General features: G+C 44.9%; 1 protein-coding gene across 1 annotated transcript in view; it reads right to left on the bottom strand.

Moving 5' to 3' along the window:
* The window catches only part of TCP11L1 (t-complex 11 like 1), a 233,844-nt gene that overhangs the window by 67,604 nt on the left and 139,045 nt on the right, over positions 1-27,195 (bottom strand). Inside the window, exons 5-7 of the mRNA XM_086955862.1 lie at positions 17,044-17,264; positions 13,503-13,639; positions 11,360-11,559 (exon numbers count right to left, since the gene is read on the bottom strand). Coding sequence (XP_086811988.1) covers positions 11,360-11,559; positions 13,503-13,639; positions 17,044-17,264 — 558 coding nt within the window. The remainder of the gene's footprint in view (positions 1-11,359; positions 11,560-13,502; positions 13,640-17,043; positions 17,265-27,195) is intronic.

The following is a 27,195-nucleotide window of genomic DNA, read 5'->3' as shown; positions in this document are numbered from 1 at the left end:
AATTGTACTCTCTGTCTCAGAGGGAGCCAATGAAGTTCCGCCAGAGCTGCAGACGCGGACGCTTTTCTGGGCAGCCCCAAGACCAGCCTAGCAGCAGCTGATTGAATTCTTTGGAGCCTATCCAACAGAAAGCAGGGAGACTCGAGCAAGAGGGCGTTGCAGTAATCCAGCCTACTAAGGATCGTGCATCTTGCCACTTGGGCACACGCCTGAGATGGTAATAGTGGCAAGATCTTTCGCAAAGACCGCATAATTGCAAAGCAACAGGATGTCGTTTTTGCAACCTGAGTCTCCATGCTAAGCTTGTTGTCAAGCATAACGCCTAAATTACGGACTGATTCCACTGGCCGGACTTTAATCGATGTTTCAGGAGGCCAGAAATTTGCAGGAAAAGGAAGAAGAATCCTATTCCCTGCACAAAAAAGCACCTCAGTCTTTCCAGCATTGAATTGAAGGGAGTTGTTCTGTAACCAGCATGACGTATCCCGCAGACACTTGTGAAACACCTCCACCGGTGTCGAGTCCTCTCCCTCAAAGGAGAGGATCAACTGCGTATCGTCTGCATAATTTATAATATTGATATTGTGAGATTTTATAAGCGTGATCAGAGGTTTTAAATATAAGTTAAATAAAATAGAACTAATTGCCGAACCCTGTGGCACCCCGTGCGGCACAAGGGAAAACGCAGACTGAAAAGGAGGAAGGGACACCGCCTGCTGTCTATCCTGCAAAAACAACCGAAACCAACGCAAGGCACAACCTCTCACCCCAGCATCACTCAGTCTTCTCAGCAAGATCTCTTGGTTAACCGTGTCAAAGGCGGCAGACATATCAAGCAGGATCAATGCTGCTGCCTGTCCCCTGTCTGCTCGCCTTTGAAGCTCATCCATGGCAGTCACCAGGGCTGTCACCAGGGCCGTCTCGGTCCCATGAGCCGGCCGAAAACCAAATTGAGCTTCCTCCAATAAGTGATGCTGTTCCAGATGTTTCGAGAGAGTTAAGCTAACCATGCGTTAGACAAGTTTGGCAGGAAAGGGCAGCAAGGAAATAGGCCTATAGTTTTTAGAGCATTCAGGGTCTATGGAAGGCTTCTTCAGCAGAGGAGATATCAAAGCTTGCTTCCAGTGGGATGGAACAGTACCACTAGCTAGCGATTGATTACAGATCAGGCGAAGAGTAGGGAACAATTCATCCTCGTACTCCTTCCAGATCTTGTGTGGTACGGGGTCCAAGGGTGAACCAGAGGAAATACCCTGTGTCAGCCTGCTAAAGGCTTGCTCCGTTAGAGGCAAAAACTCTGATAATTGATCGGCTAACGGCCAGCCGGGACAATTATTCATATACTCCGAGACCCTATGCCCAGTGACAAGGAGGGTTACTAGCCTCGGAGGAGTCCTCCAGATCCTTGATAATTAACTACATTTTTTCTTTGAAGAATTTAGCCAAGTTCTCACAAAGTTCCTGAGAAGGGGCTATGGAGTTCTTAGAACAGTCAGGACTGATAAGACTATTTAATATATTAAAAACACTCCTAGAGCGATTAGTAGCATTGCAAATCAAGGAAGAGAAATAGTCAGCCTTAGATTTTCTAATCTGATTCTTAAAATCAAGATTTTAAGCTTCCAAAGCGTCCTGTCTGTCTACCAAAGCGTCCTGTCTGTCTCCCCATAGCCACGCCTCCATCTTCTCTCAGCCTGTTTACATCCCAGTTTCAGGTTTTTCAGAGTGTCATTAAACCAGGGGGCAGAGGCTCTGCCCTTACAGCTAAGTATTTTGAGGGGTGCTTATGAGTCCAAAGCCGAGGTAATCTTGAGGCAAAGTGAGTCAGTTCTCACCGACTTGCTTGTCCAAGGAGAAGCAGTCTCCAACTTTGAACACCGAGTCAGAGGACTTCAGCCGTACAAGAGCCTTCCAATCTCTACACAAAAATTCCTTTGTAGCCTGCGAGACCAGAGTCTGAGCATCGTTAAGTTCAACATAGAATTTAATTAGGGAATGGTCTGTCTAGTCCATAGGCAGAATTTCCCCCATATGCAGCAGGTGTGGATCAGCGAAGATTAGATCAAGGAGATGTCCCTCCTTGTGAGTGGCTTCCGCGACTTGCTGTAAGAGGCCAAGGCCTTCACATGCAGAGTAAAATATTGGCGCCAACATGCAGGGAGTCATGGCGGCCACTGTATCATTTTCCTATCCAGTACCACCATGTCTTGGATGCCAGTCCCAGGTAGATAAAAGGAAGGAGGGTCACTAACCCTAAATAGGGCAAGGCGAGGGCAAGGACACTGTGAACTCTCAGTCCCATGGTGATGGTAGACGGACTGCCCCATCAAAATGTGGCAGAGAACAGTAGGTTCACAGAAGAGTGCATCTGCCGCATGTGCGAAATTGCCCCAGCTTCAGCTAAAGGGAAATTTTACATTTAAGTGAGTATTAGCAGTGTCCCTGGCTATGAGGAAAAGTCCTTGCTGCAGAATGATCGGGTAACAGACTTAAATTTCTGTATTAAAGGGGTGCAAAAGTAGCCAGAACTAATATTTCTACGCTCTTGAAGATGCTTCCAATGAAAGCATTATTTTTAGCCTTGTAATTGTAATTGTAAGGTAGTTTTTGTAAAGCGCATACTATCGCTCCAAGGAGCATCTTGGCGCTATAATTCCGTAGCCTAGAATGGTGGGCCGGACATACTACTCACATCAGTTTCAAAATACCTGAAGGTTTATTTGAGCCTAGACTAACTGTTTACTAACCGTGTCTGGTAGATTAAAAATCCAGGTTTTCAGGACTTTCCTGAATTCGATTTCAGTAGGGGTTTGCCGTAGGCTTTGTGGGAGTTTATTCCAGGCTTTAGTACCAAGGACGGCAAGAGATCTTCCTCCTTTTGTGGCTAGTGGAGAGGTGTGGCTCACTGGTTAGAGGCGGCAGACCTGTAAGCAGAGAACGACCCGGGACCAGGGTTCAATTCCCGAGGCGGCAGGGTCGTGGACCAGGGGTCAATGGGCTCGATAATTCTCGCCTCAGTGCCTACTCTAACCAGAGAACACACTCGGTAACTCTGGGCATTAAGCTTGCCTCATCTCTACAACGGCCCCCCACAGACGCCTGGTTTCACCCTGGAGATACCCAGAAAGGGACCATCTCACAGGGAAAACCAGGACGGGTTCCCCAGCGGTCTACAGCGCCAGGACACTCGGGTAGAGTAACAGTGCGCTTTACAAGTATCCCACATTTACATTTACATTAGTCTAAATCTGGGGACTGTTAGAAGACACATGTCTGATGACCTCAAGTTCCGACTTGGTATGTACGGCTTGAACCGTGGGAGCAGATATTTAGGCCCTTTTTTGTGGTATGCTCTAAAGGTAATTACCAGTATCTTAAAGAGCACTCGCTTATGAATGGGGAGCCAGTGTAGCTGTCTTAAGGCAGCAGAAGCAGAAGATCTCCTTGGAAGATTAAGCACCAGGCGTGCAGCAGCATTTTGGACAACCTGCAACCTGTGCAGGGTAGATCTATTCACTCCTGCGTATATGCTGTTGCAGTAGTCTAAACGTGATGCAATTAGTGCCACTGCAACTGTCTTTTTTGCTTCCAAAGGGATAAAGTTGAAAAATTTTCGAAGACCACGAATGATGTTGAAACAGGATCCTGCCACTGCATTCACTTGTTGTTTAATACAGAGTTTTTCATCAAATCTGACTCCCAGGTTACGTGCGGATAGTACTGTTTTTGGCGGAATTTCCTCATTAGGGGGCCACCATAGCTGGGGGGAAAACAGATTTTGGGGACCCACAGGGAGAATTTCAGTCTTGCCCGTGTTGCATTTCAGATGGTTTGTCTTCATCCAGTTAAAGGTTGCGGTGAGGCATTTTCCAAGATTCTCCTCCGCTCTTGTAGATTTGCTGTCTAATACTAAGATGAGCTGAGTATCATCTGCGTATGATACTGTATTGATGTTAAATGATGTTATTAGCTCAATTAGAGGTGTCATATATAGATTAAACAGCACCGGGCTTAGCCTTGATCCCTGGGGTACACCTGTTGGATTAGATTTTTTTGCAGATAGATATTGTCCCAGGACAGTAGTCCGCAAGGAGATTTTCCATCCATGCCAAGGCCGTGCCCCCTATGCCCACCGTAGCTAAACGGTTGATCAGTATCTCATGCGAGATCGTGTCGAAGGCCGCCGACAGATCCAAGAGAACAAGGACTGCCCTGCCCCCCTGGTCCATGGCGGCCCTCAGTGTCTCCGTTGTGTAGAGGAGAGCTGATTCCGTTGAGTGGGCGGCTCCGAAACCCGATTGGTTGTGGTGTAACAGATCCTCATCTTCCAGAAATTTGGTCAGTTGTTTGTTTACAACTGCCTCGGTGAGTTTGAAGAGAAACGGTAGTAATGAGATTGGCCGTAGGTTTGATAGAGTGGTGGGATCGGCCATCGCTTTCTTCTGTAGGGGTTTGACCGCTGCTAACTTCCATTCCTGAGGGATTTTGGCTGATGTAAGAGAGGAATTTATTATGTTATTGATAATCGGGTTCACTAGATCAATCAAAGAGTGTAGTATCTTGGGGGGGCATGGATCAAAAGGTGAACCTGATCTAACAGTCAAGATTGCCTGGCGGCTGTCTTCCAGACTAATTGGCAGAAATTCATTCAGCTCCGCCTTTCTGGTATCTGGGTCTGATGTTCCTATTTTATATCCCAACAATGGTGTGGGGAAGGCTTTTGTGAGATCCTGGACCTTTGCCTCAAAATAGTTCGCAATGGAGTCACAGAGGGTCTGAGAGGGGGGGATGTCTTGTCTGGTAATCTTTGGATTTAGGAAGTCATCCACTATTTTAAAGATCTCCTTCTGCTTATTTTCTGCCGACAAAATTGCCTCAGAGAAAAATGCTTTTTTGGCGTTTTTAATTAGTACATGATACTGATTTCTTGCTTCTTTGTAAATTTGTCGTTCTTCTATTGTGTATGAGTGTCTCCATTTCCTCTCCAATAGTCTGACCTCAACACGCTTCTCTCTAAGAGATTGTGAGAACCAGGGTGCTATTTTTTTCTTTTTCTTAGACATGTTCTTAGATCCTTTAGTGCTAATTTGTTCTAGGCTAGTCGTAATCCAGTGATTAAAGGTCTCATTGTCTACCTCAGTGTCCCCCGTCAGGGTGGGTTTGCCCTGTTTCATAAGATCCTGAAAGTCTGGGTCCTGACTAATTTTGCTCCAGTCGTATTTACTTTGGGGAGGTACAGTTAGCTGCCTTTTGTTTGCTGGTTCCTTTGCTATAGTTAGTTCCAAGGGAATCAGCGAGTGGTCAGTCCATGTCTGGGGGCATGGTTTATTTGCCTTAAGGGTCATTAGATTTGTACAGATACAGTCTAACATATGACCAGCTTCATGAGTAGGGTCTCTGTTTAATAACGATAGCCCCCACATATTGAGAAGTTCTAGAAACTCCCTAGTGTTAGGGTCATTGATTGTGTCCAAGTGAAAGTTTATATCACCCAGAATAGTGAAATTTGCATATTTAGGGATGATATTACTGAATGTTTCGGTGAAACTCTCCAGAAACTCCTTATGAGAACCGGGAGGGCGATAGATCAGAGCTCCGGAAAAGATATTAGATTCATGTGTATGAAGGCAGAAGCCTAGACACTCTGCTCCTTTTACATCTGGGAGGTCGAAGGTGGTACACTTTATGGAATCTCGGTGCACAATAGCAATTCCTCCTCCTTGTTTAATTTGCCTGTCGGAGCGTTGGATATCAAGTTCAAGTTTCAAAGCTTTATTCGACATATGTCATAAAAGCATTCACCTAGCCCTAATACAATAAATACTACATATAAAATACTTTCTAAAACACATATTAAACATAAATAGTCAAATAAAATACATATTAAAGTACAAGACATTTCCACAATTCATATAAAATATTATTTTAAAAAGCATAGTAATTCATATGACGAAATGGGGGAATAGTAATAGAGCGTTGGATATGATAACCCTGTGGCAAGGCGTTAACCACATCGGGGGTGCACCAGTCCTTCAGCCACGTTTCTGTGATGAAGAGCCAATCAAGGTCATTCTCTTCGATCATATCGTGGATGTGTGCGGCATGTTTGCACATGGATCTAACATTGATTAAGCCTCCCTTCATAGCCTGTGCAAACATCAGGTTCCAAGCAAGTAAACTCCAAGGAAAAGGTACACAAACTATCCTTGCTTAAAGAGGGGCAGAAACTGAATCTGGTAGCTGGGAGGCGAGTTGTCTCTTGGCATGTTTAGCATGAATGCGTAGTATGATGTGGCTCTCCAATAAATCGAATAACAATAATGTGAAGTCAGAAAGAGAGTAGCAAGTTTTAGTTTAATTGATTTCAGATAGGTAATATTTGGTGTATGTATTTTATTCACCCTGATAATACTCGTTATTGCCGATATGTGCATTAATGAGTTCCAGAAGATTAGCCTGTAATAAATACTAAATATCATAAAATAGCAATGTTTGTTCCTACTGAAATCTGGGGTCCAGACTGGTGCCCCTTTATTTTCCTCCATAAAAAAGCTATTTTATAGCATGTCCGTCTAACTCTAAGCTTTGCTGTAACTGCAACTCGGAGAAGGTAGTGGGAATAACAGTTTCTCTTTTCTCCTCAAATGTTGCAGTTTCCTTTGGGGATGGGAAAAGCTACTTGGCGTGACCCCCAAAACACTGATATAACAAAAACCCCACTGGTCCCTGGTAACAGTAGTATCGATGAAAAGAATCAAATGGTGAGTAAGTCTATTCCCAGGTTACCCATTATTTCTTTCATTTGGCAAGGTTTATTCTTATATCTTGAAACAGATGGATTTGAAATGCGACGACGTGCTATCATGTACGAATAGTAGTGGTTTCAAAGTTTCATTAAAAAAGGATGCTAAGATGAAAAAAGTTTTAAGGATGATTTGCATCATTGTTTACAGATAAACCGAATGCATTTGAGCTGTATGTTCGTAAGATGTGGCGAGATGCAATTGTATCTACTGGCTAATATATGTCTGTCTATACGAAGAATTTTTATGAAATTCAGGCTTGGTTAAACTTCAATTGACGAACCAGGATGTCAATATTGTGGTGCCAAGAAACACAATATGAAACATGTTTTATTTTTTGTCCGGGTCTTTTACATTTCAGAGAAAATTCATTTGGCTGGTAATTTCTAAACACTTTCTAGCAACGCATGAGGAAGCACTTTATCTTTTGTTAAATCCAACTACTGAGAGTGCTTGCTATCGGCCTGATTACATTATAATAAAAGAAATGATCAAAAGAATGTTCTGTTAATATTTTTTATGATTATTGACTAATATTGATGCATTTACATTCCCTTGTGCATTTTAATCATTTACTGTAGTTATTGTTTTTATACATAGTTTGTGGTTTCAAGTCTTCTGTGGAAGCACTTTTTCGATTAAATAAATAAGCAGAAACTACCGCATCAGCCTCTCAGATAAGGGTTCGTTGGAGAGTCCCAAGATACTGAGACTGGAATCTCTTTTAGGTGAATGTGGTCAGATGGTGAATTGATCTTCAAATGTGAGAAAGCGATGCTAAGAAACAGTTTTTTATAAAGAAAACAAAAAAAAATCCATGTATGTTGTGAGTTGCTGCTTTTTACTGGCTTCAGGGGTTTCAGTGGTTTATAAAAGCTTTCACGTGACCTTTCCCGCCCATTTTGCACCAATAAAAAAGCTTTTCAAATAGAATTAACATGTGTTGTTTTAATCTTACAGTCTTCAGGAGACTCTATAACTCACATTTTATTTGAGTTCTTGAAAAAGAAGCCAAAATGGGCATAGCTTCCAAAGAGAGAACCTGGCAAACTTCTTCCAATACAAGAATTTATAAAATTTAGTTGTAAACATCACTTGCCTCTGGGCATAATTCATCAGGTACAAATACACCCAGGAAGGGATTGGAGAATACACAGCAGGCATAGTTCTCATTGGCTGAAGGAAAAGGTTTGTCTAAAATGAACATTGGTTGAAAGTGCAAATTTATCGTTACAAAAGTAGTACATGCACAGCAAAGGATTAGAGTGCATGGACAGACACTATCTCGCACCCTAAACCTCCCAGTTACTCTTAAAATATATTAGGTGCAGTACATGTAGAGAACTAAAAGTTACATTAAGGTCAATACTTGTTGTGGAGATGGATTTCCCTACAATTCTCCAACAAAAAAAACTTTGGTGAAAGAAATGTGAATGTTTAAACTTCAGAGTAGTATGTCAAAGGATGATTAAAAAAACACTTTAAAAAGACAGCCTTTATCACAAAAAAAATCTTCTTTGCCAAGATCACGGTTTACAGAGCCTACTTGACTGGCAGAAACATGCCATAGTGAGAAGAAAGTATGGGTGGGAAGGGGCCTGGCCCCACCAATAACATTGATAAGGTAGGTTTCAAGAGGAAGGGTTCTGAAGCTTCAAACAAAACTGTGGACTGATCTATGCCACTATTCATAGGGGAGTACAGCTACTGGCTGGACTGTAAGGCCAGTGGCTGTTCTCCTTCCTTCTCTTCCTTACTACTAAGCAATGCTTTGCTGTGCCCTTATTTGCGTATTAAAGTGAGGAGAGGGTAATATTTAAGAACATTAGAGCACCTTTATAAGAAAATTTCATAACATTTTGAAACGTTCTGTAAAACGTTATAAATATTAACAATAACAATAAAAAAAATTATTTATGTATTTGCCAGTTTTCTGTAAAGCTACAGTGCCATATGGCTTCATGCTACATTTTGAGCAAATATTCAATTGCTTATGCTAAAAATGATGAACTTTGTAGCTTTCATACTTGTTAGACCTGACATCATTGGCTTGAGTCTCTCCTCCATTCGTTCTGTTTTGCCTCTACTGTTTTTCGATGTTTTGCTGGTATATGCTTTGGGCGCCGTGTCACTGCTGATCAGTGCCATAGCGCAAGTGCTCCCGATGTTAAATCAATGTATCTACTGTATCCATGTTTGGCTTATTTGGTTTACTGTCAGTCCCTAGTCTAGTGCACCAGGAGTGCCGGGGCTTGTAAATACAAATGCCGCTCGTGGGCTTGCAGCACGTGTTGTGCCACCCACAGGAGCAGCCTTGTAAAAGAATGTCTACGGGTCGGTCATTGCGAGACCCACGTGCAGCCTAGTGCTGTCACGCAGGCTGCGCAAGTATGCCTACTTGCCAGCCCCTCCAACCTTCCCTTGACTTCATGTTAGTCACCCCTATGGTAGGCCCACGGGCAGGGTGCATTGTAAGTATAAGGTAGGACCCGCCTGACCAAGTTGGCATGTCCTAATAGTGAATTACAGCCATCTTCGTTCTTCACTATTGCGAGGTAGCCTGCTCTCCATTGATTAGAATGGGCCGCCGGGATTATTAATGCTATGATCCTAGCTGGCTCGGGGAGCATGGTGCAATGTCGAGTTTGGTATCCCTGAACTCGGGGTTTAATTACGCATCCGTTGGTGTGGATGGTTTTTGGACTCTGGGTTTGAAAATAGCACTTTTAGAAAGTGTCTATTTTCTTGTCTAACCATATCTGGTTTCTGCTGGTCTTGCGTGTGTGTGACAGGAGCTGGGTGGCTCCACAGGTCTGGATGAGTCAGTGTGGGATGAGTGGGACATTTGCATTGAGAGTAGGGGGAGAGTAGTTGTTGATAGCCTGCCTTGCCTGATACAATGCCGGCTCCACCTCCTGCCAAGCGGCTGATGGCTCTGTGCCTGCCATGGACGATCCTAGCCCCACCTCCTGCCAGGAGGCCGATAGCGCTGCTCCTGCCAGTGTCAATGCTGGCTCCACCTCCTGCTGGGCGTCTGAGGACCCAGCCCTGCTCAGTGAATAGGCCAGGTGCTTCTGCCTGGCTCCGCCCACAACAGACTCAGGATGTTGGGAAATCCCCGGCATAGACAAAGGGATCAAAGACGAAAAGGGGTATAAGAGAAGGACCCCTGAACTAAGAAATCAGATCACTTCTGACAAGGAACCCTGTAACCAAGGACAAGGGGTCTGCTGATCTGAGGACTTGCCTACCCCTTCTGCCAGTGTGCTGTTGTTGGGGGAATCCTGCAGTGCTTCTTTATTTTTGCCAAGGAACCAGGAGAGAGGAACTGTGTGTGTACTCTCACGCTTGCTAAGAAAATCTCCAAGGACTGGAAGAGTGCCAGTCTCCTGCTGAAGTCACAGGGCTAAAGGACTTCATCTGCTAAAGTGCTATTTGCTGGAATCGTGAACCCAGCACCTCTGAAAGAGCCAGCAATCTCGACGACCGGACGCCGGGCCCGACCGACGCCAGCAGCAACGCCAGTGAGTGGGAGTACGGCTCTAGCTCCAGAGGACCTCGTGTCTGCACCGCTGCTGATCGCATCAACTGTGTGCCCCTTCGACGCCGTGAGCGCCGCTCACTCTGTGCAACAGCATCATCGACGACGCCTGCGGAGGCCTGATCGACACCGAAGACGCGACGCCAGATTGCTCGACACCGCTGATCATCGTGTGCTTCATTTTTCTAAAGGTACTGTGCTGTTGGGGGTCCGTGTGACTCCGGGCTCGACGTATCGCTCCTCGCGGTCGACGCCGAACCTTTGGATTATCTTTGCCTCAACGTCGTGTAGCTCCCGTGTGAGTTACCCTGTTGCTAAGAACTGTATTGCCAAGAAGAAGATTTGCTTGACACTAAAGACTTTGTGCTAAAGAAGAAACTACCTTGGAACTATCCTTTTTCCTTCCCCACGTATTTATTCCGATTGTGTACAGTTTTGTCGTTATTTGGTCTTGTGCTAAGCCTTAGATAAAAATACTTATTTTTATAATACTACTGTGTCGTGTCCATTTGTAGTGTATTCACTTTGTTACTGTATGTGGTCATAATTGCTTAACACACAGCCTCTGAGATAAGCCTGTTCTGCTCTGCCAAGCTACCAAGGGGGTGAGCAGGGGTTATCGAAGGGTGTGATCCCCTTGCCCTGACTAGAAAAGGTGTGTCCCTATTTGTCAGAAGTGCATACCTCTGCCAACTAGAGACAGCCGGTTCTAACAATACTGATATTGAGTCTTACCGAGTTAGAAGTCTTTATAAGAAGACAACCGATGAGACGGTAACACAAACGTGAAACAATCCTATTCGGCAACGTTAAATACACTCATTTTGTTCAAACTGAATGAATTTAAAATAAATGCAATTTATAATCAAACTGTGATAGCAGTGAAGTTCACAATCCTCAGCAGGTGTAACATTGAAGTCGAAACACGCTTAAAACAATGTAATCATGCATATTACAGCTCATACCAGGAAACTGTGTGCCTAGATACTGAAGGATCATTGAAAAGAATACATACCTCTGGGAAAGGAGTGCTTTGATCCCATTTCAAGAGTCTGAGATACGCGTGATTTTGAACAGTCACAGCACTGAAGGCGGGAATGCTGGGGACAGCTACTGCTCCCACTTCCCCATCAGAGCACAGAGACTCCATTCTGCTCCTACAGGCTAGGTCATCCGCTGCTTCCTGCAACCAATTGGTCACCAACTCCAGAGAATCTTAAAAAAATAAATGTCAAAACATTGTGGATGGAAACGTTCCTCTGAAACAAAACTCCGTCACTTTTTTCCCCACTTTTTCACATTTGTTTTGGGCAAAATCAATAGTGTCACAAAAGAATAAAAGCATTGACGAAGACAATAGGTCTGGTCTTGTCAAGCTGGTGCAATAGCTTTTTTTCCCTCATGTTTTACTGCAAGCATATGCCAACAAAATATAAATAACAAAAAACAGAAAGAGAAAATGCCACCACCTAACCAGGACGGCCATAAGTGTGAAATACAAAATATGTAATAAAAAAATTAACTTTGCATATAACTCTACTAGAACAGTACGAGTGCTTCCTTGAAGCTAGCTGTACTTAGTACAGGAATAGAAACCACTTGAAGTTTCATTGCACATCACTGGAAAATACAATACTTATTGTCCTAAAGAAATTATACCACTGGCTTTGAATTATTGTTAACAAGCTTAAAACAGTCCCTGAAGCCCGGCTAATCAACTGGATCCTTCAAGCACCTGGATATCTTCCCAGGTGATAAGACAAATCAAATCTACTGATTGATTGATTGAAACACACAATGATGGTTAAAAAAGAAAAAAATATAAAGAAAAATAACGTTAGTAAAGTATTGGCTCACAAGCCCTGCCAATGAATTGAACTTCTTTTCAGGTGAATGAGAAGCTGTGATCAGGCAACAGAGAGAGTGGCTCAAGTAGGTGGACTCATTGCCCCATGCTGTAAGATAGGTGGAAGCAAAATGTCAATGACAAATGAAAATACCAATAGATGAAGATGCCCCAAAGTCCATTTATGTTTGTATTTTTTTTATTTAGGATTCTTATCATAACATGAAGTAGACTAGATCTGTAAATATAAATCCTTGTCGGGGATTACTGGACAGTCCAGCCTTAGTGATTATTTTTTCCCAAACACAATTTCTACTCCTCTCAAAATGTTTTGTCACAATACTGCCGGCACCACCATCCATGATGGTATCCTGTATATGACGTGTGCTACCTATGCACCGAAGCCTCTGTTCCCCTTCTTAGTGCCACCAGATCTAGAGACTGTGGAAATTGTTTAAACTTCACATATTTTTTAAGAATCCTTTTATTTTGTTTTGATTCTGCAGGACAAGATTAACATGCCTGCGTTGAAACCTCAAGTGTAGCAGTATATCAGACCCAGTTCTCTGCATAACACAGTGTCGCACTCTCAAATGCAAATCCTACTATGCACTAACTCCCAAGACAAGTTGGGACCATGAAAGGGAGGTCCTTTTGAAATAGCAGAGGAATCTGACACCAAGGGATGGGCCTAACCAAGGACAAGAGTCACTGCGGCTGACTGTCGACTCACAATACTGACCATATTCTTTCTGATTTAAGGAAACCGGTCCAAAAGAGAAGATGCATACATCCTTCACTACTCTTACTCGCACCCACATCTAGACAAGCAGATTGAAGAAACCACATTCTCCAGATACGGATGATTATCTTCAATTTCCATGTACATAACTCTCTGTATGGTCAGATCTTCCAGCCTCTGCATTGCCAGAACAGCTGGAGACCTTAAAGTCAAGATATTAGAGACGTTTGCAGTAAGCATCTCACTCATACTCTGTACCTTCAACTGCAAGAAAACAGATGTCTGTGGACTGCTCCATTAGCCCTGCCTACCATCATTGGTGCCAGATCCTTTTGAGCTGCTACCTAGGATCTAACAGCCATGGACCAAGATGAAATAAAGATGCGTTTGGGCACTATTCAACTTCACTATAAACCAACACTGAAACACTACCTCCTTGGATATAAAGAAAAACATTGTAATGTACTTAAACTCAGACACCCAATACACGAGAGAACATCCAGACCTTCTATAACCATTTAAAACATTACTGAAGGTGTTCAAACAATTTGTTTCTAATTTCAATCTTACTTGGTTGCTTATCGAAAAAGTCCTGAAACTTCTGCCTTTCATATTCAACAGACTGCTGCATAAGATGAGGGCGGATGGTACTGACAGCAAAATTGGCCATGTCAATCTTCATGAGATCCAATACTGAGAAAATGTCTCTAGAATATAAAAACAAGTATAGAATGCGTAAATCTGATCTGAACGATTGAGAAAGCAGTTTTTACAAGACATACTGAACACTGGAACAAAATCGAATTGCTCAAAAGTAGTATACTATGTTCACCCTAAAAATGTTAAAGCATACACAAACCCACTCATTTTGTTTGGACTACCCCTCTCATGCTAGAGGCCTATTCGGGTCTTGTCTCGTTACACTCATACTTTCTTACTAACATCACTGGTCGCAAAAGGCAGAGAGACATTGCAACTAGAAATTACTGCTACAATTTGTCTGACCTCTTTGCCACTACTTTGTTTAAAGGAAGTCATCTGATACCCCTGCTAAGCAATCCTTCAACAGGCATGTGTTGCATACTATGCAGGGCTCGAAAAATCCTTTCGACCGCTCGCATATGCGAGCTAAATTTAACAAGGGCGAGCTGCTTTTAGGTCCTACTCAATCTTTCTGGCAAGTAGGAACTCAAACTAACTTTTGTCCTCTGTTTCTGAAAACGGAGCAAAGGTGACAAGATTACAAGATTTAAAGCCATTTTTATAGCTCACAAAATTGATGAGAAATAAAGATGCTTTTAAATCTTGTTATCTTGCCACATTTGCTCCGCTTTCAGAGACAGAGGTCGAGTAGGTTGCGGTTAGGTCGAGGAGATTTTTTAAGGTACTAGACCTGCAGGACTAGTACCATTTTGGGGATTTTTCGAGCCCTGCTATAACCAACAGTCTTTAGGGGTTTTATGAGTTTGTATGTGCTGAACTATAACTAAACTTTAAGGGAGAGGGAGAGAGAGGATGTGTGTAGGGAGCTGTCTTGTTGCAACCCCCCCCCACACTTTTTGCCTGGTATTTGATGCAACTTTGACTGGAGTGTACTTGTTTCATGCTAACCAGGTCCCCAGTGCCAGTGTTCTTTACCAAAAAATGTTCAATTGTTCCCCCAATCTGCAAAACCTTTAGCATCCTCTGTAAGTCCCTAGTAAATGGTACCACTGGCACCTAGGGCGTGAGGTACTAAAGAGGATCCCTAAGGGCAGTAACACAAACTGTGCCACCCTAACTAGCCCCTCACCAAGCATACACAAGTCTGCCATTGCAGGCTGCGTGTCTTGGTGCAGACAAAAGGGAAAACACAACATGTCACAAATCCTTGTTTGCCATGTCCCCCACACTGCATGTGATACTTGTAATCACCCCTACAGCAGGCCTGACAGCCCCAAGGCAGGGTGCTGAATATTACATGTGAGGGTATACCTGCATGAGCAGATATGCCCCTGTGCTGGTCAGCCCCATTACCGTCAGTACAAGTGACGGATTCTTGGTATTAAATATCTTGTATTGATAAACCCACACCGATTCCAGTGATGGATTTACCAACACATGCTGCCAGAGGGCACCTTAGAAGTGTACACTGAAAAAACCTACCATCCTCTGGTGTGTTCCCTGACTGGTTTCTGCCAGCCTGCCACCCGAGACACTGTTCAAACCTCCTATGGTGAGAGCCTCTGCTCTCAGGAGGCCCAGAACAAAAGCCGGTACAGGAAGAGAGTGTAACACCCCCCTCCCACAGGAAGACCTGCTGATTAGCCTTCCTAGGTCCGCAAGCTTCAAAGAACTGTCACCTTTGAAATGCGAAACTGGCTCCCCCGCTTAGGAAAGAAAGCCGACCCACTTGCCCAGAGTACCTTTGGCACCTGGACAGGTGGTAAAATTAGCTAGTTAGGCAGATGTACCACCCCCAGGCTAGCACCACCCCTTAGCAGGATAAACTGAGGTGGACATGACTTTTCAGAAGTAGCCATCTTTGTGATGGCATACTTAGGAATTCTAGGACAGGGTTATGCCCACTTCCAAAAGGAAGTGGTCATATGGGGATTAGTGACCCCAAGGGTCAGGAGCCCATTGGCTACTATCCTACACTTTCCTAACAACCCTAAAATCAGTATTTAGGGGAGCCCCGGCACTAGAAGAGCGGATCCTGATGACCTGAAGAAAGAAGACAGACGAGAAGCTTGTCCTGCAGCAGCTGAGTCCCCAAAACTTGGGCAGCCTTCGCCCCGGAACCTAAACCTCCAGAGGGACGGTGGAACTGTCCCCTGCAACTTGTAGGCAGCAAAAAGAAAGAGCAAGAGAAATTCGGCCCGCCAAAACCTGCGCCGCGCTCCACCACTGCACCCGAGACCCCCAGCCCATGTTGAAGTGGGCCAACGGTCAGTGTGCCCCCCAAGCCCTCGAGGTACTGAGTCTACTATGGAGTGACTCCTCGTGAACTCCCTGACATCGCCTGCAGCCTCTGGATGCCCGGTCCCGAGGAGAAGAAGACCAAAGGTGTTCCCATGCCCCCCAACATCGCAAGAACCGAAGCCGCTTGTTGCTTTCACCAGACTGGTCACACATTCCCCTCCTGCAGTCTCTTTCTACTGCAACCGTTCTCAATTGGGTTACACTCGGCATCCAACGCTGTTTTGCACCTCTGCACCGAATGCCACTGGTTGTGTTGTGCTGGTGCTGCCTTGGACCTTGCTCACCACGCACCTTATTCCTGGAGAAGGGTCCTATAAGTCGCTGACAAGAACCGATAAACCACATATGATTTTCCTCCCATAGGTTAACATTCCACAACTCAAAAATTGCACTGTTGACTTTTTGAACTGAAAAATATTCCTAATTAAAAACTTTTTTCCATTTTTTTTGGGCAGTTTTATGTAGCACAAACTTGACCCGAAGGTATCAGATCGCTTTATATGAGCACCAGTTGCATTACACAAGGACAGAATAATAATTTTTTGTAGGCCCGGGGAGATTAAGTGATTTGCCCAGAATCACAGGATGTTGAGCGTCATTGACGAGACTCGAACCCTGTTCCCCAGATTAGAGTTCGATCGCCCTAGCCTTTAGGCTACATCCTCTCCCCTACTTACCTGAATGATTTTCTTCTCATACGTAAACATATATAAAGATTGTTGCTATTTTTATGAATTGGTGTGGTTCTCCTTTTTGAGTTGTGTCACATTTATTGACCATTGTGTGTATTTTCAGATGTCTTACACTTCGCTGTCTTAAGCCTAAGGCTGCTCGACCACACTGCCCCCTAACAAAACACCTTCGGATTGCCACAGTAAGCCCCTTGTCCATCATATAAAGAGTAAGCTTCCTACAATGTGTTTGTATTGTAATTAAGCAAATGTGTCAAATTAATTTTCTAATCCATTTAAAGTGTAAATATTCTGTCCCCACAATGGGTGATTTATTTATTCATAGGTGGGAATAAAAAGATGCTTATAGTAAGGCAAACCCAGACTATCTTAGGGAAAATGTTTCCCACACCAAAACAAACAAAATTTATGAAAGATAATAATGAATAAATTACCTTTGTCTTTTAATACAATACCTGAATAGAGGAACTATTTCTTTTATGTCCTTTAGTTTCTTAATGTCCTCATCTCTAGCTGGTGCACAGAGCATTCCCATCATTTCAATGATAAATTTCACAAGTTTAGATATATCCAGCACATTGTTCTCTGCTTGTTGTTTTATCAAATCGAGATCCAGTACTTCATTAATCTGGCTTCTTATTCTAGTGTGCCCAGGCAGTAAGAAGGAACTTAGAGTCTAAAAGAAAAATAAGCAGAGAGGACATCGGTCTAGACTCGTACAGCAAAATGAAAAGTATTCTCTTTTTCAACATAGTCATTCACAATGGGACATGAGCAAGAAATTATTCCTAAACAGACATCGTGACTAGGATCTTATTGTGAAGGAAAGAGGGAAGATTATCAAAAGTCTGTAATGGCTTCAGGGAATTGCTATTTACATCTGGGCAAGAAAGACCCTTGTACCTTCTAAAGACTTCCCTTCAATGTTTTTTTCACCTACAATCTGCTTCTGGTAGAAAAGAGCCTTCACCTTTTTAACAGCCTTAAGCTACGTAGATAAGAGGGACGAGTAGAAGCATTTAGTTTACAGTTGATAATCCTTTCTCTTATTCTTCCTGATTTCTTGCATAACTTTTTAAGTTTGTTAAGATCCTTGCTAAACCGGGGTGAAGGTTTATCAAGCGAAGGCGAGATCCATTTCTCAAAAATATTGATATTGAGAATCGGGTCCTTATCTGTAAGAGTAGGTCTATCAAAGATTAATGCCTTTTCCCATCCTCAGAAACTAACCATGCCCAACGTCTGCAAAAGTCAGGGTGAACGTGCCAAATGTTTATTGCAATATCCTAGGGAAGTTGCAAGGGCTATCTCTTAATCAAAGTCATATTATAACCATGTATAAGTAATGAAAGGAATATGCTACTTACCAGTATGCATCTGTTCTTGGAATGTAGGGCTGCTGACATTCATATCTTGTGCATAGATCGCCGCCTAGTCCGGATGATTGCACTTTGTCTTGGAAGAGTCTTTGAAGTATCACAAGATAGGTGACTCCTCCCTTGGACTACAGTGCGCCTGGGCATCTTCTCCATCCTCAGATTGTTTTTCGCCATTGTGGCAGAGATGGAGATAGTAAAGTAAGAGATGGCCATGCCAGAGATAATGCTGCAGCTGCTACAGGCACCGGGGAGGAGGGCGGGCGATATGAATGTCAGCAGCCTTACATGCCAAGAACAGATGCATACTGGTAAGTAGCATATTCCGTTCGAGGTATGTGGGCTGCTGAATTCATATCTTGTGCATAGACTATATAGCAGTATCTCCTCTAGCGGTGGCTACCTGTGCCAGCTGCAGCAGTTTGAAAAAGAGTTTTGAGGACAGCCTGGCCTACAGCAGCTTGCTGTTTTGCTTGTTTTGTGAAAGTGTGTATGGTGGTCCATGTGTCTGCCTTACAGATATCTTCAAGAGGAATATTTCCTAGGAAAGCCATGGATGCCCCCATTTTTCTTGTAGAGTGTGCTCTTGGGGGGACGGTTAAAGTGCGTTATGCCTTTTGATAGCATATTTGAATGCATTTAACTATCCATCTGGCTATTCCTGATTTTGACATTGTATTCCCTTTGTGTTGTGGTGCAAAAGCAACAAACAGTTGTTTTGTTTTCCTAAAGGATTTAGTTCTGTCCACATAATAAAGTAGAGCTCTCTTTACGTCTAATGTGTTCAGGGCTCTCTCAGCTACTGACTGTGGATTTTGAAAGAACACTGGCAGTTCTATTGATTGGTTGATATGGAAATTGGATACAACCTTAGGCATGAATTTAGGGTTTGTTCTAAGAACCACCCTGTTGGCATGTACCTGCATGAAAAGTTCTTGAATTGTTAGTGCTTGTAATTCGCTCACTCTTCTGAGTGAGGTGATGGCAACCAAGAATGCAACCTTCCACGTTAATAATTGTAGTTCGCATGAATGTAAAGGTTCAAAAGGAGGGCCCATGAGTTGGGTAAGTACTATATTTAGATTCCAGACTGGGGTAGGGGGGTGCCTAGGAGGAATCACCCTTTTTAAACCCTCCATGAAGGCTTCGATTGCTGGTACTCTTAACAGTGAAAGGTGTTGCCTGTTTTGAAGGTATGCTGCTATAGCAGCGAGGTGTAGTCGTATTGAAGAGTATGCTAAGTTACATCTTTGTAGATGCAGCAGGTAACATATAATGTTTTGTATTGAAGCGTCTAAGGGGTTGTTTTGATTATTGTTGCAGTAAATAACAAATCTCTTCCATGTAGCTTCGTAGCACGCTCGTGTGGTTGGTCTTCTTGCCTCCCTAATGATGTTCATGCAATCTGGGAGCTAGTTAAGGTATCCAAACTCTAAGACCTCAGGAGCCAGATCGCTAGGTTCATTTGATTGGGATCTGGGTGTCTGATTTCACCATGGTTCTGAGTTAGATGAGGTGCAAGGCACAGTCTTTGATGAGGAACTACTGAGAGTTCCAGGTAAGTTGTGTACCACGGTTGTCTCGCCCATGTGGGAGCAACTAGGATTAGTATGAGGGAGTGCTGCCGCAGTTTGCGTGCCACCAGCGGGATCAGCGGTGCTGGGGGAAAAGCGTACGCAAATCTGCCTGACCAGTTCATCCATATTGCATTGCCCTGTGACAATGGATGTGGGAGCCTGGCGGCAAAGTATTGGCATTTCGAGTTTTTTTTTGTGGCGAACTGGTCTATTTCTGGGTGACCCCACCCCTCGAAGAATGGTTGGAGAACCTGGGAGTGAATCTCTCATTCGTGTAGTTGTTGGCTGTGCCTGCTGAGCAGGTCGGCAACCTGATTGTCTTTCCCTGGAAGGCGTTCTGCTAGGAGAAAAATGTTTTTGGGAATCGCCCACTTCCATATGCTTTGTGCCAGATGGGACAGCTGTGGAAAGTGCGTTCCTCCCTGTTTCTGGATATAGCACATCGCGGTCATGTTGTCTGTCCGAATCAACACCGTCTTGCTGTACAAGTATTTCTGAAATGCTTTTAGGGCTAGGAATATTGCTAGCAATTCCAGTTGGTTGATATGCAGCTTTTTCTGTTTGTTTGTCCAGAGCCCTTGTACTGTGTATTGAAGGAGATGGGCTCCCCAGCCTGTCAGTGATGCGTCCGCTGTTAGTACTAGTTGTGGAACCGGCTCTTGGAACAGTCGCCCCTTGGAAAGGTTTTGTGGGTTCCACCACCGCAGAGAGTTGCCAGTGTGACTGTCTACCAACACTAGGTCTTTTAGTTGTCCTTGAGCCTGGTTCCATTGCCGTGCTAGGCATTCCTGTAATGGGCGCATTTGAAGTCTGGCATGGGGGACAATGAATATGCAGGAGGCCATCATGCCTATGAGCTGCATGAAGACTTGAGCTGGCAGAGAGTGTTTTGGCAGGAATTTGCGAACGAGTGTCTGCATACTGGCTATCCTTGCTGAGTTTGGATATGCCTTTGCCACTGAGGTGTCTATAGTGGCTCGCAGGTACTGCTGTTTGTGGGACGGTTGCAGATGTGATTTTGTGTAGTTGATTGAAAAGCCTAGGCTGTGTAGCAACTGGATTGTTTGAGACGTGTGTGCTGCGCACTGTTGGTACGATTTTGCTTGTATCAGCCAATCGTCCAGGTAAGGGTACACATGGACGTGTTGCCTTATAAGATGTGCTGCTACTGCAGCTAAGCATTTTGTAAACACTCTTGGAGCCGTGGTAACCCCGAAGGGCAAAACCTTGAATTGGTAGTGTTGACCTTCTATTGTGAACCTGAGATATTTTCTGTGGGCTGGATGGATGGGTATGTGAAAATACGCATCTTTGAGGTCTAGTGTTGCTAGGAAATCTCCTTGTTGTAGCAACGGGAGCACTTGTTGTAGTGTGATCATATGAAAGTGCTCCGATAGTATGTATTGATTTAGGGGTCTGAGGCCCAATATTGGTCTGAGGGAACCATCCTTCTTGGGAATAAGGAAGTATAGGGAGTACACTCCTGTCCCTTGCTGTTGAAAAGGGATTTGCTCTATGGCCCCATTTTCTAGCATGCAGTTCACCTCTTGTTGTAGCAGGGTGATGTGTTCCCTGGACATTGGACAATGTCTGGGTGGTATGTTTGGTGGTGTGGAAGTCAGTTCTAGGCAATAGCCAGACTGGATAATTTCTCTCACCCACCTGTCTGTGGTAATTGCGTTCCAGACAGGCAGGAACTGTTGGAGTCTGCCTCCGACTGGTGTTAGGTGGTATGGAGGTAGCATAATGAAGTCACTGTTTTGTGGCCGTGGAGGCTCTGGTGTTATTGCCTCCACGTCCTCTTCCCTTATTGTTGTTCCCCCTGTAACCTCCTCTGTTTGTGTTCTTGTTGAAGGAACCTTGTGTGTTACTTTTGTATGAGGCAGATGTTTGTGAGGTATTTCCTCGTGTAGTTGCTCTGTATGAGGAGCGCAGAAAGGAGCCTCTATATTGCTGAAATTGCAATGCCCCCATTGATTTTGCGGTCTCTGTGTCCTTTTTCATTTTATCCAAAATGGTGTCGATAGCAGGGCCAAATAGAAAAATCCTGATTGACAGGCTGGTTAAGAATGGTGGACTGCACCTCATTTTTAAAACCAGAAATACGCAGCCATGCATGTCTGCGTAGTAGGACGCTACTGTTGATTGACCTAGCTGCAGTATCTGCTGCGTCAAGCGCGCATTTGATGGAGGTGTTTGTTATGAATTTTCCCTCTTGTATAAGATCCTGGGCTTGTGCTTTGAAAGGCTCAGGTAGGTGTTGCATTAGGCTTTCTAGCTGATCGTAATGTGCCCTGTCGTAACGAGCCAGTAAGGCCTGTGTATTAGCAATCCTCCATGAGTTGGAGGCTTGTGCTGCTACCCTTTTGCCGGATGCCTCTAGTATTTTTGACTACTTGTCGGGGGGAGGTGCGTCCCCAGTCGTTTGGGAGTTGGCTCTTTTCCGTGCGTTGGCCACTACCAGGGAGTCTAGTGGTAACTGCCCTCTGATGTAAGTAGGGGCTGTAGGAGCTGCCCTATACTTTTTTTCTATTCTGGGGTTGATTACCCGTGCCCAGGCTGTATCCTTACATATGTCAGGTGCATGTTTCAGAACTCCCTTTAACATGGGAAGTGTTTTGACACATTTGTCTGATGTAGGGAAGGTGTCAAACAAGAAGTCTTCCTCAACAGGGTTGTTATGCATATCTACGTTGTGGAATTGTGCTGCCCTGTCTATGAGTTGATTAAAGACTACGGTGTCATCAGTAGGTGACGGCTTAGTAGGATAAGAGGGTATATCAGGGATGGGATGGGTGTTGTAAAGGTCTGTTGGCTCCTCCCATGGTTCCTCTTGTGCTTCAGGATCTTGTGGGAAATCATATTGAGGCTGTGGCTCCCCTGTGTTACCTTCATTGTCCCCGTGTTGAGAAGGAGAATAAGGAGAGTAGGGAATAAAAGGTGTAGTAGGCATGATAGGCTGAAAAGGAATGAAGGGTCTAGAGGGAGAAGTCCCAAAGTCCTTTTTCTTTAATGGAATAGGGGACTGATGTTCAAAGTCCAAAGGCCTCTTTTTTCTATGCAGGATGGTAACTTCACCAGTCTCTGGATTAATGTATATCTTTGCCTGGTCGTCAGAGGGATCTCGGTGGAAGAGTTCTTCATCTACAGCCTTGGGTGGAGTGTTAGACTTTGGTTTTTCAACGACTTTTGGCTTAGTTACGGATTTTTTCGGCTCGGGCCTTTTTTCGGGTCGACCGGAACTTTTGGTTCAACGCGTTTCTTGTGCTCCGTAGGTTTCTTTGGAGGAGTGTCCTTTTCTGATTCGATGTTCTTTTTCGGATCGACTGGTGACTTTGGCTTTTTTGGATGAGTGTCCTTTTCCGAGTTTATGGTATTTTTTGGATCGACTAGCATTTTTGGAGCCGGTGTCTTCGGGTCGACAGGTTTTTCCGGCCTCGGCGGGGGTTTCGGTACGGCACCCTTTGCCGGGTCGATGGATTTTGGAACAGTAGGCTTGTTCAGGTCGGTGACCTTTTTTGGTTCGGCGCCCTTTGGTTGTGTGCCTTTGTTCGGTTCGACAACCACTCTTGGGTCGACAATTTTGGGCTGTGCGGTCTTCCAGACGGTTTGACTCCAAGCTTATCCCCAGCCTGCGGCGCCTCGGCGAGAGGGTCTTTTGACCAAATGATATCACTTTTTTTTTTTTGGTGTAAGATTTTTATTGACAATTGCCATCAAAACAACATCAGTACATCTTGTCATTCGTATATGTTACAGAATAATGCAACGGCTCGTACTGTCACACAGCTATTCAGCCGACAACCTTCCGGTCCGGCAGCGAATGTTCGACATGATGCGAAATGCAATAAGGATATAATGATCGAAGAGATAAAATCTTACTTTTTATGTTTTTTGTTTTGTTTAGAAAGTGAACAGAACAAAATTCGATGGCTCATCTTTGATATATAGTCACTAAGTGGAAAACAATGTCAGTGGAAAGTGCCGATCCCAATTTCCCAGGTAGATACCCTTCCCTCTCCAAGCACCGAACAAAGTTGAAATCCCTGTCAGATAATTAAACGCCCCCTCATCCACCCCCATATTTCCCTCTCATCCTCCGAATCGTCGTCCTCATCCTCTGGCAGTGGTTCACATATATCTCCCCTGTATCTATTCCATGCCTCCCACACCTTATTCCATTTTTTAGGGTTAGCTCTCATTTTATACACTGTACGTTCAGTTAACATCAATTTGTCCATTGTCCTACACCATAATGCTAACGTAGGCACCTCCGGTATCCCCCACCTCTGAGCCGTGTCGCGCTTGGCCACCATTGTCCCGATAGTGACCCATTGCTGTTGCCTGAGATTCAAATCAGTTCCCTCCCAAATATTCAACAGGAACAGGCGTGGCTCTGGTGTTAGGGAAGTGTCGAGGGTCTGGGAGATGGTTCGCATGATCTGTTGCCAGTAACTCCTTATGGACGGGCAATCCCACAGTGTATGCAGTAGTGTACCTTCCTCCCCACATCCCCTGAGACAGTATGGGGTTTCAGCCCTGTGCATTTTATAAAGAGCGGTCCTTGTGTAGTACACTCATGTAGTATTTTTAGCTGTATGAGCCTAAACTGGGCCGAGACCCCCGCCTTCCTTGGCGACGCCATAGCAGCATTCTAATCTGTCTGGTCCATAGCTCCCAATTCAGTTTCCCATTTCTCTCTCAAACGCTGTAAGGGGTCCGGGAGGTTGTTTAGCAATTTGCGGTATGTGAGTGAGGTGGCACGTGTTTGCATAAAGTCTGTAAGAAGCCGGTCTTCTAGGGGTGAGCATTCTGGGACAGTGGACCCTGGTTCCAGTACTGCCAGCAATGCGTGTCTTATCTGGATGTACCTGTAAGTTTCAGTGGGGCCTAGTGCGTATTGTTGTTGCAGTTGCGAAAAAGGGAGTACCCCTGCAGATGTCCAGAGATCTCCCACCGTTGAAATTCCGATATTGTCCCATTGGGTAAACCCCTTACTGGACCTGAGGCAGCCTAACTTTTTAGTGTCCCAAAGTGAAGTCAGCTTTGTAATGACCCCCTTCCACTTTAACCGCGTGAGCGCCTTGTACCACAAAGTAACTGTGTGCTTGGTTGGGCCGATCAGTCCCTTAAGGAGACTTGGGTTATATAGCGGGGCCAACAAACTATGCGTTCCCAGTTGGGTCCTATCCGCCAGATATGCCGGGTCGTCGTGTGGGGCGTGGATCCACTGATTAATTACTTTGAGTTGGGATGCCCAATAATAAAGTTGTACATTCGGTAATGCTATTCCTCCATCGTACCACCCGCGGTTAAGTTTAACATGGGCTATCCTCGGTGGCTGATCACCCCATAACAGATTGGTCACTACTGCGGTGACTTTACGAAAGTAAGAGGGCGGGATCACATCTGGGGTGTTTTCCAGAGCATAGAGGAGGCGCGGGAGTGCCATCATTTTAAATAAGGCAGCACGCCCCAGCATCGTAAGAGGCAGGGCTGTCCAGTGACGGACATCCGCTTTCAGGCGAAGGAGTGGGGGCGCCAAATTCCGATCGTAAAACACGGTCGGGTCACCGGAGACATGTATGCCCAAGTATTTAAAGGAGATATCGGTCATCACCAGAGGGCATTGTTCAGGAAGGATTGGTACAGGGCCTTTCAGTACGTAAAGGACTGACTTTGTCCAGTTGATTGTATATCCGGAGGTCAATCCATGTTTATCACAACGCCACTGAAGAGTTCAGAATTTTCACAGGCGGTGAGACCCGTGCCGCTTGAAGGATGACGTCCCGGTCACGGAAATTAAACAATCTCGCCAGGATCGGTCTGGGTGATGCCCCTGGTTTAGGCTGACAGCCCGGGACTCTGTGCGCCCTCTCGATGGAAAAGAAGGCCGACAGCCCCTTAGGTTGAAGGTGCGTTTTAATGAGATCTTCCACGTATAGATCTGTCGCTCTCGTGACCTCCGATTCCGGAACACCAAGAATACGTACATTGTTTCGTCTGGAGCGTCCTTCTTGGTCGTCCAGCTTGTCTTTTAGGATTTTGTTCTCCGCCATTACCGCCTCCATGGCCGTCTGTAGCTCCGACACATCCTCAACCAGCGACTTCGTGACCAATTCCAGTGAACCTACTTTCTCGGCCATTTTGTGAAGATCCGCTCGGATGAGGGTTATTTCGGTCGAGATGGAGCCCACCGTTGTCTGGACCTGCGTGAGAGCCCTCATAACATCGTCCAGCGTCGCCTTCTTCGTTCCCACATTGTCCACTGTTTTCGCGGACGAGTGTCGTCCATCCGCTGGAGGGGACGCGGTTTTGTCATTAGTGTACCGTTCAATACGCGTCTGAGTCGTACCACCTTTAGCACCCTTCCCTGCCATAATGCGTTCGTGGTAATTATGCAGGCCTTCGGAGCGAGGGGGCACAAGGATCAGTCGCCGCTTCAACGCGGCCCACGGTCCGATCCAGAGAGAAGCTCCTGTAGAGATGGGGGTATACGCCCCGATGTTCGTGTCGTAGCAGACGGTCTGCATCTTCCGGCAGAATATTATTTCCTCGGTATTCCAGATAATCTTCAGGCACCTCCTTTTACGCACCGTTTTCAGTTATGGCACATGTCTCGTCTCAGGACAGAGACCCTGCTCGCTGGTCGTGTCGGGGGTGCTTCTCCAGTCCCGATCACTTCCGGTCGGCTTCACTCGCCACTGGGTTCCCCGGAGTCAGGCCTATGTTTCGATCGTCTCGGCACTCGACGATAACTCCGCCATCCGGCCTCCGATTTTCGTCCGGGTGCTTGCCGCCAGTTCCGCCCGGTCTCGGGCGTTTGGTGCCTCCGTCCGAGGTGTGATTCAGCCACGGATTAGTGTACGGTTAGTTGGAGAGGCCGCTTCCCTGCCGGAGCTAGTCCTCTATGCTGCCGCCATGTTCGGCCGCTAGCCACGCCCCCCCATGATATCACTTTTAAGGAAAATTCTTTGGCACATCATAGTCGATTTATCGGACCTATTGGTCCTGGCGCCACCACGTATATCTGATAGTAATTTGACCTGTATATAATCGGCATGTAGCCGTATGATATTATCGTTTTCAAGTATCCGAATTATTCCTACGTTTCTACTCCAGGAGACATTTCTATTTACGTGGCAATCCACTTCCGTGTGTGCTTATTTAAAAATTCTGTAGATCAAGCCACAGGATTCTAGAGACTAATGAAGCTACAGTACATCATCCAGAATACTCAGAATAAACTGCATGTGCAATAGACGGCTACCTGATGAAGGCGTGTATGCCGACCTGTATACAATCGGCATGTAGACGTATGATATTATCGTTTTCAAGTATCCAAATTATTCCTACGTTTCTACTCCAGGAGACATTTCTATTTACGTGGCAATCCACTTCCGTGTGTGCTTATTTAAAAATTCTGTAGATCAAGCCACAGGATTATAGAGACTACTGCAGCTACAGTACATCATCCAGGATACTCAGCATAAACTGCATGTGCAATAGACGGCTACCTGATGAAGGCTTGTATGCCGAAACGCGCGTTGTAGACATCTGCCGCACTGCCTCCATCAACTTTACGTCTATCGTAATGGATCTATGTACATATGTGTGGGTTTGATGAAATCATTTTTATGTAGTTACTATTATG

Source organism: Lissotriton vulgaris, chromosome 2_1 (assembly GCF_964263255.1).
Source record: "Lissotriton vulgaris chromosome 2_1, aLisVul1.2, whole genome shotgun sequence".
In the NCBI taxonomy this organism is placed as follows: domain Eukaryota; kingdom Metazoa; phylum Chordata; class Amphibia; order Caudata; family Salamandridae; genus Lissotriton; species Lissotriton vulgaris.
The sequence above is the reverse complement of the archived record's forward strand: the minus strand, read 5'-3'. Positions and strand labels throughout refer to the sequence as shown.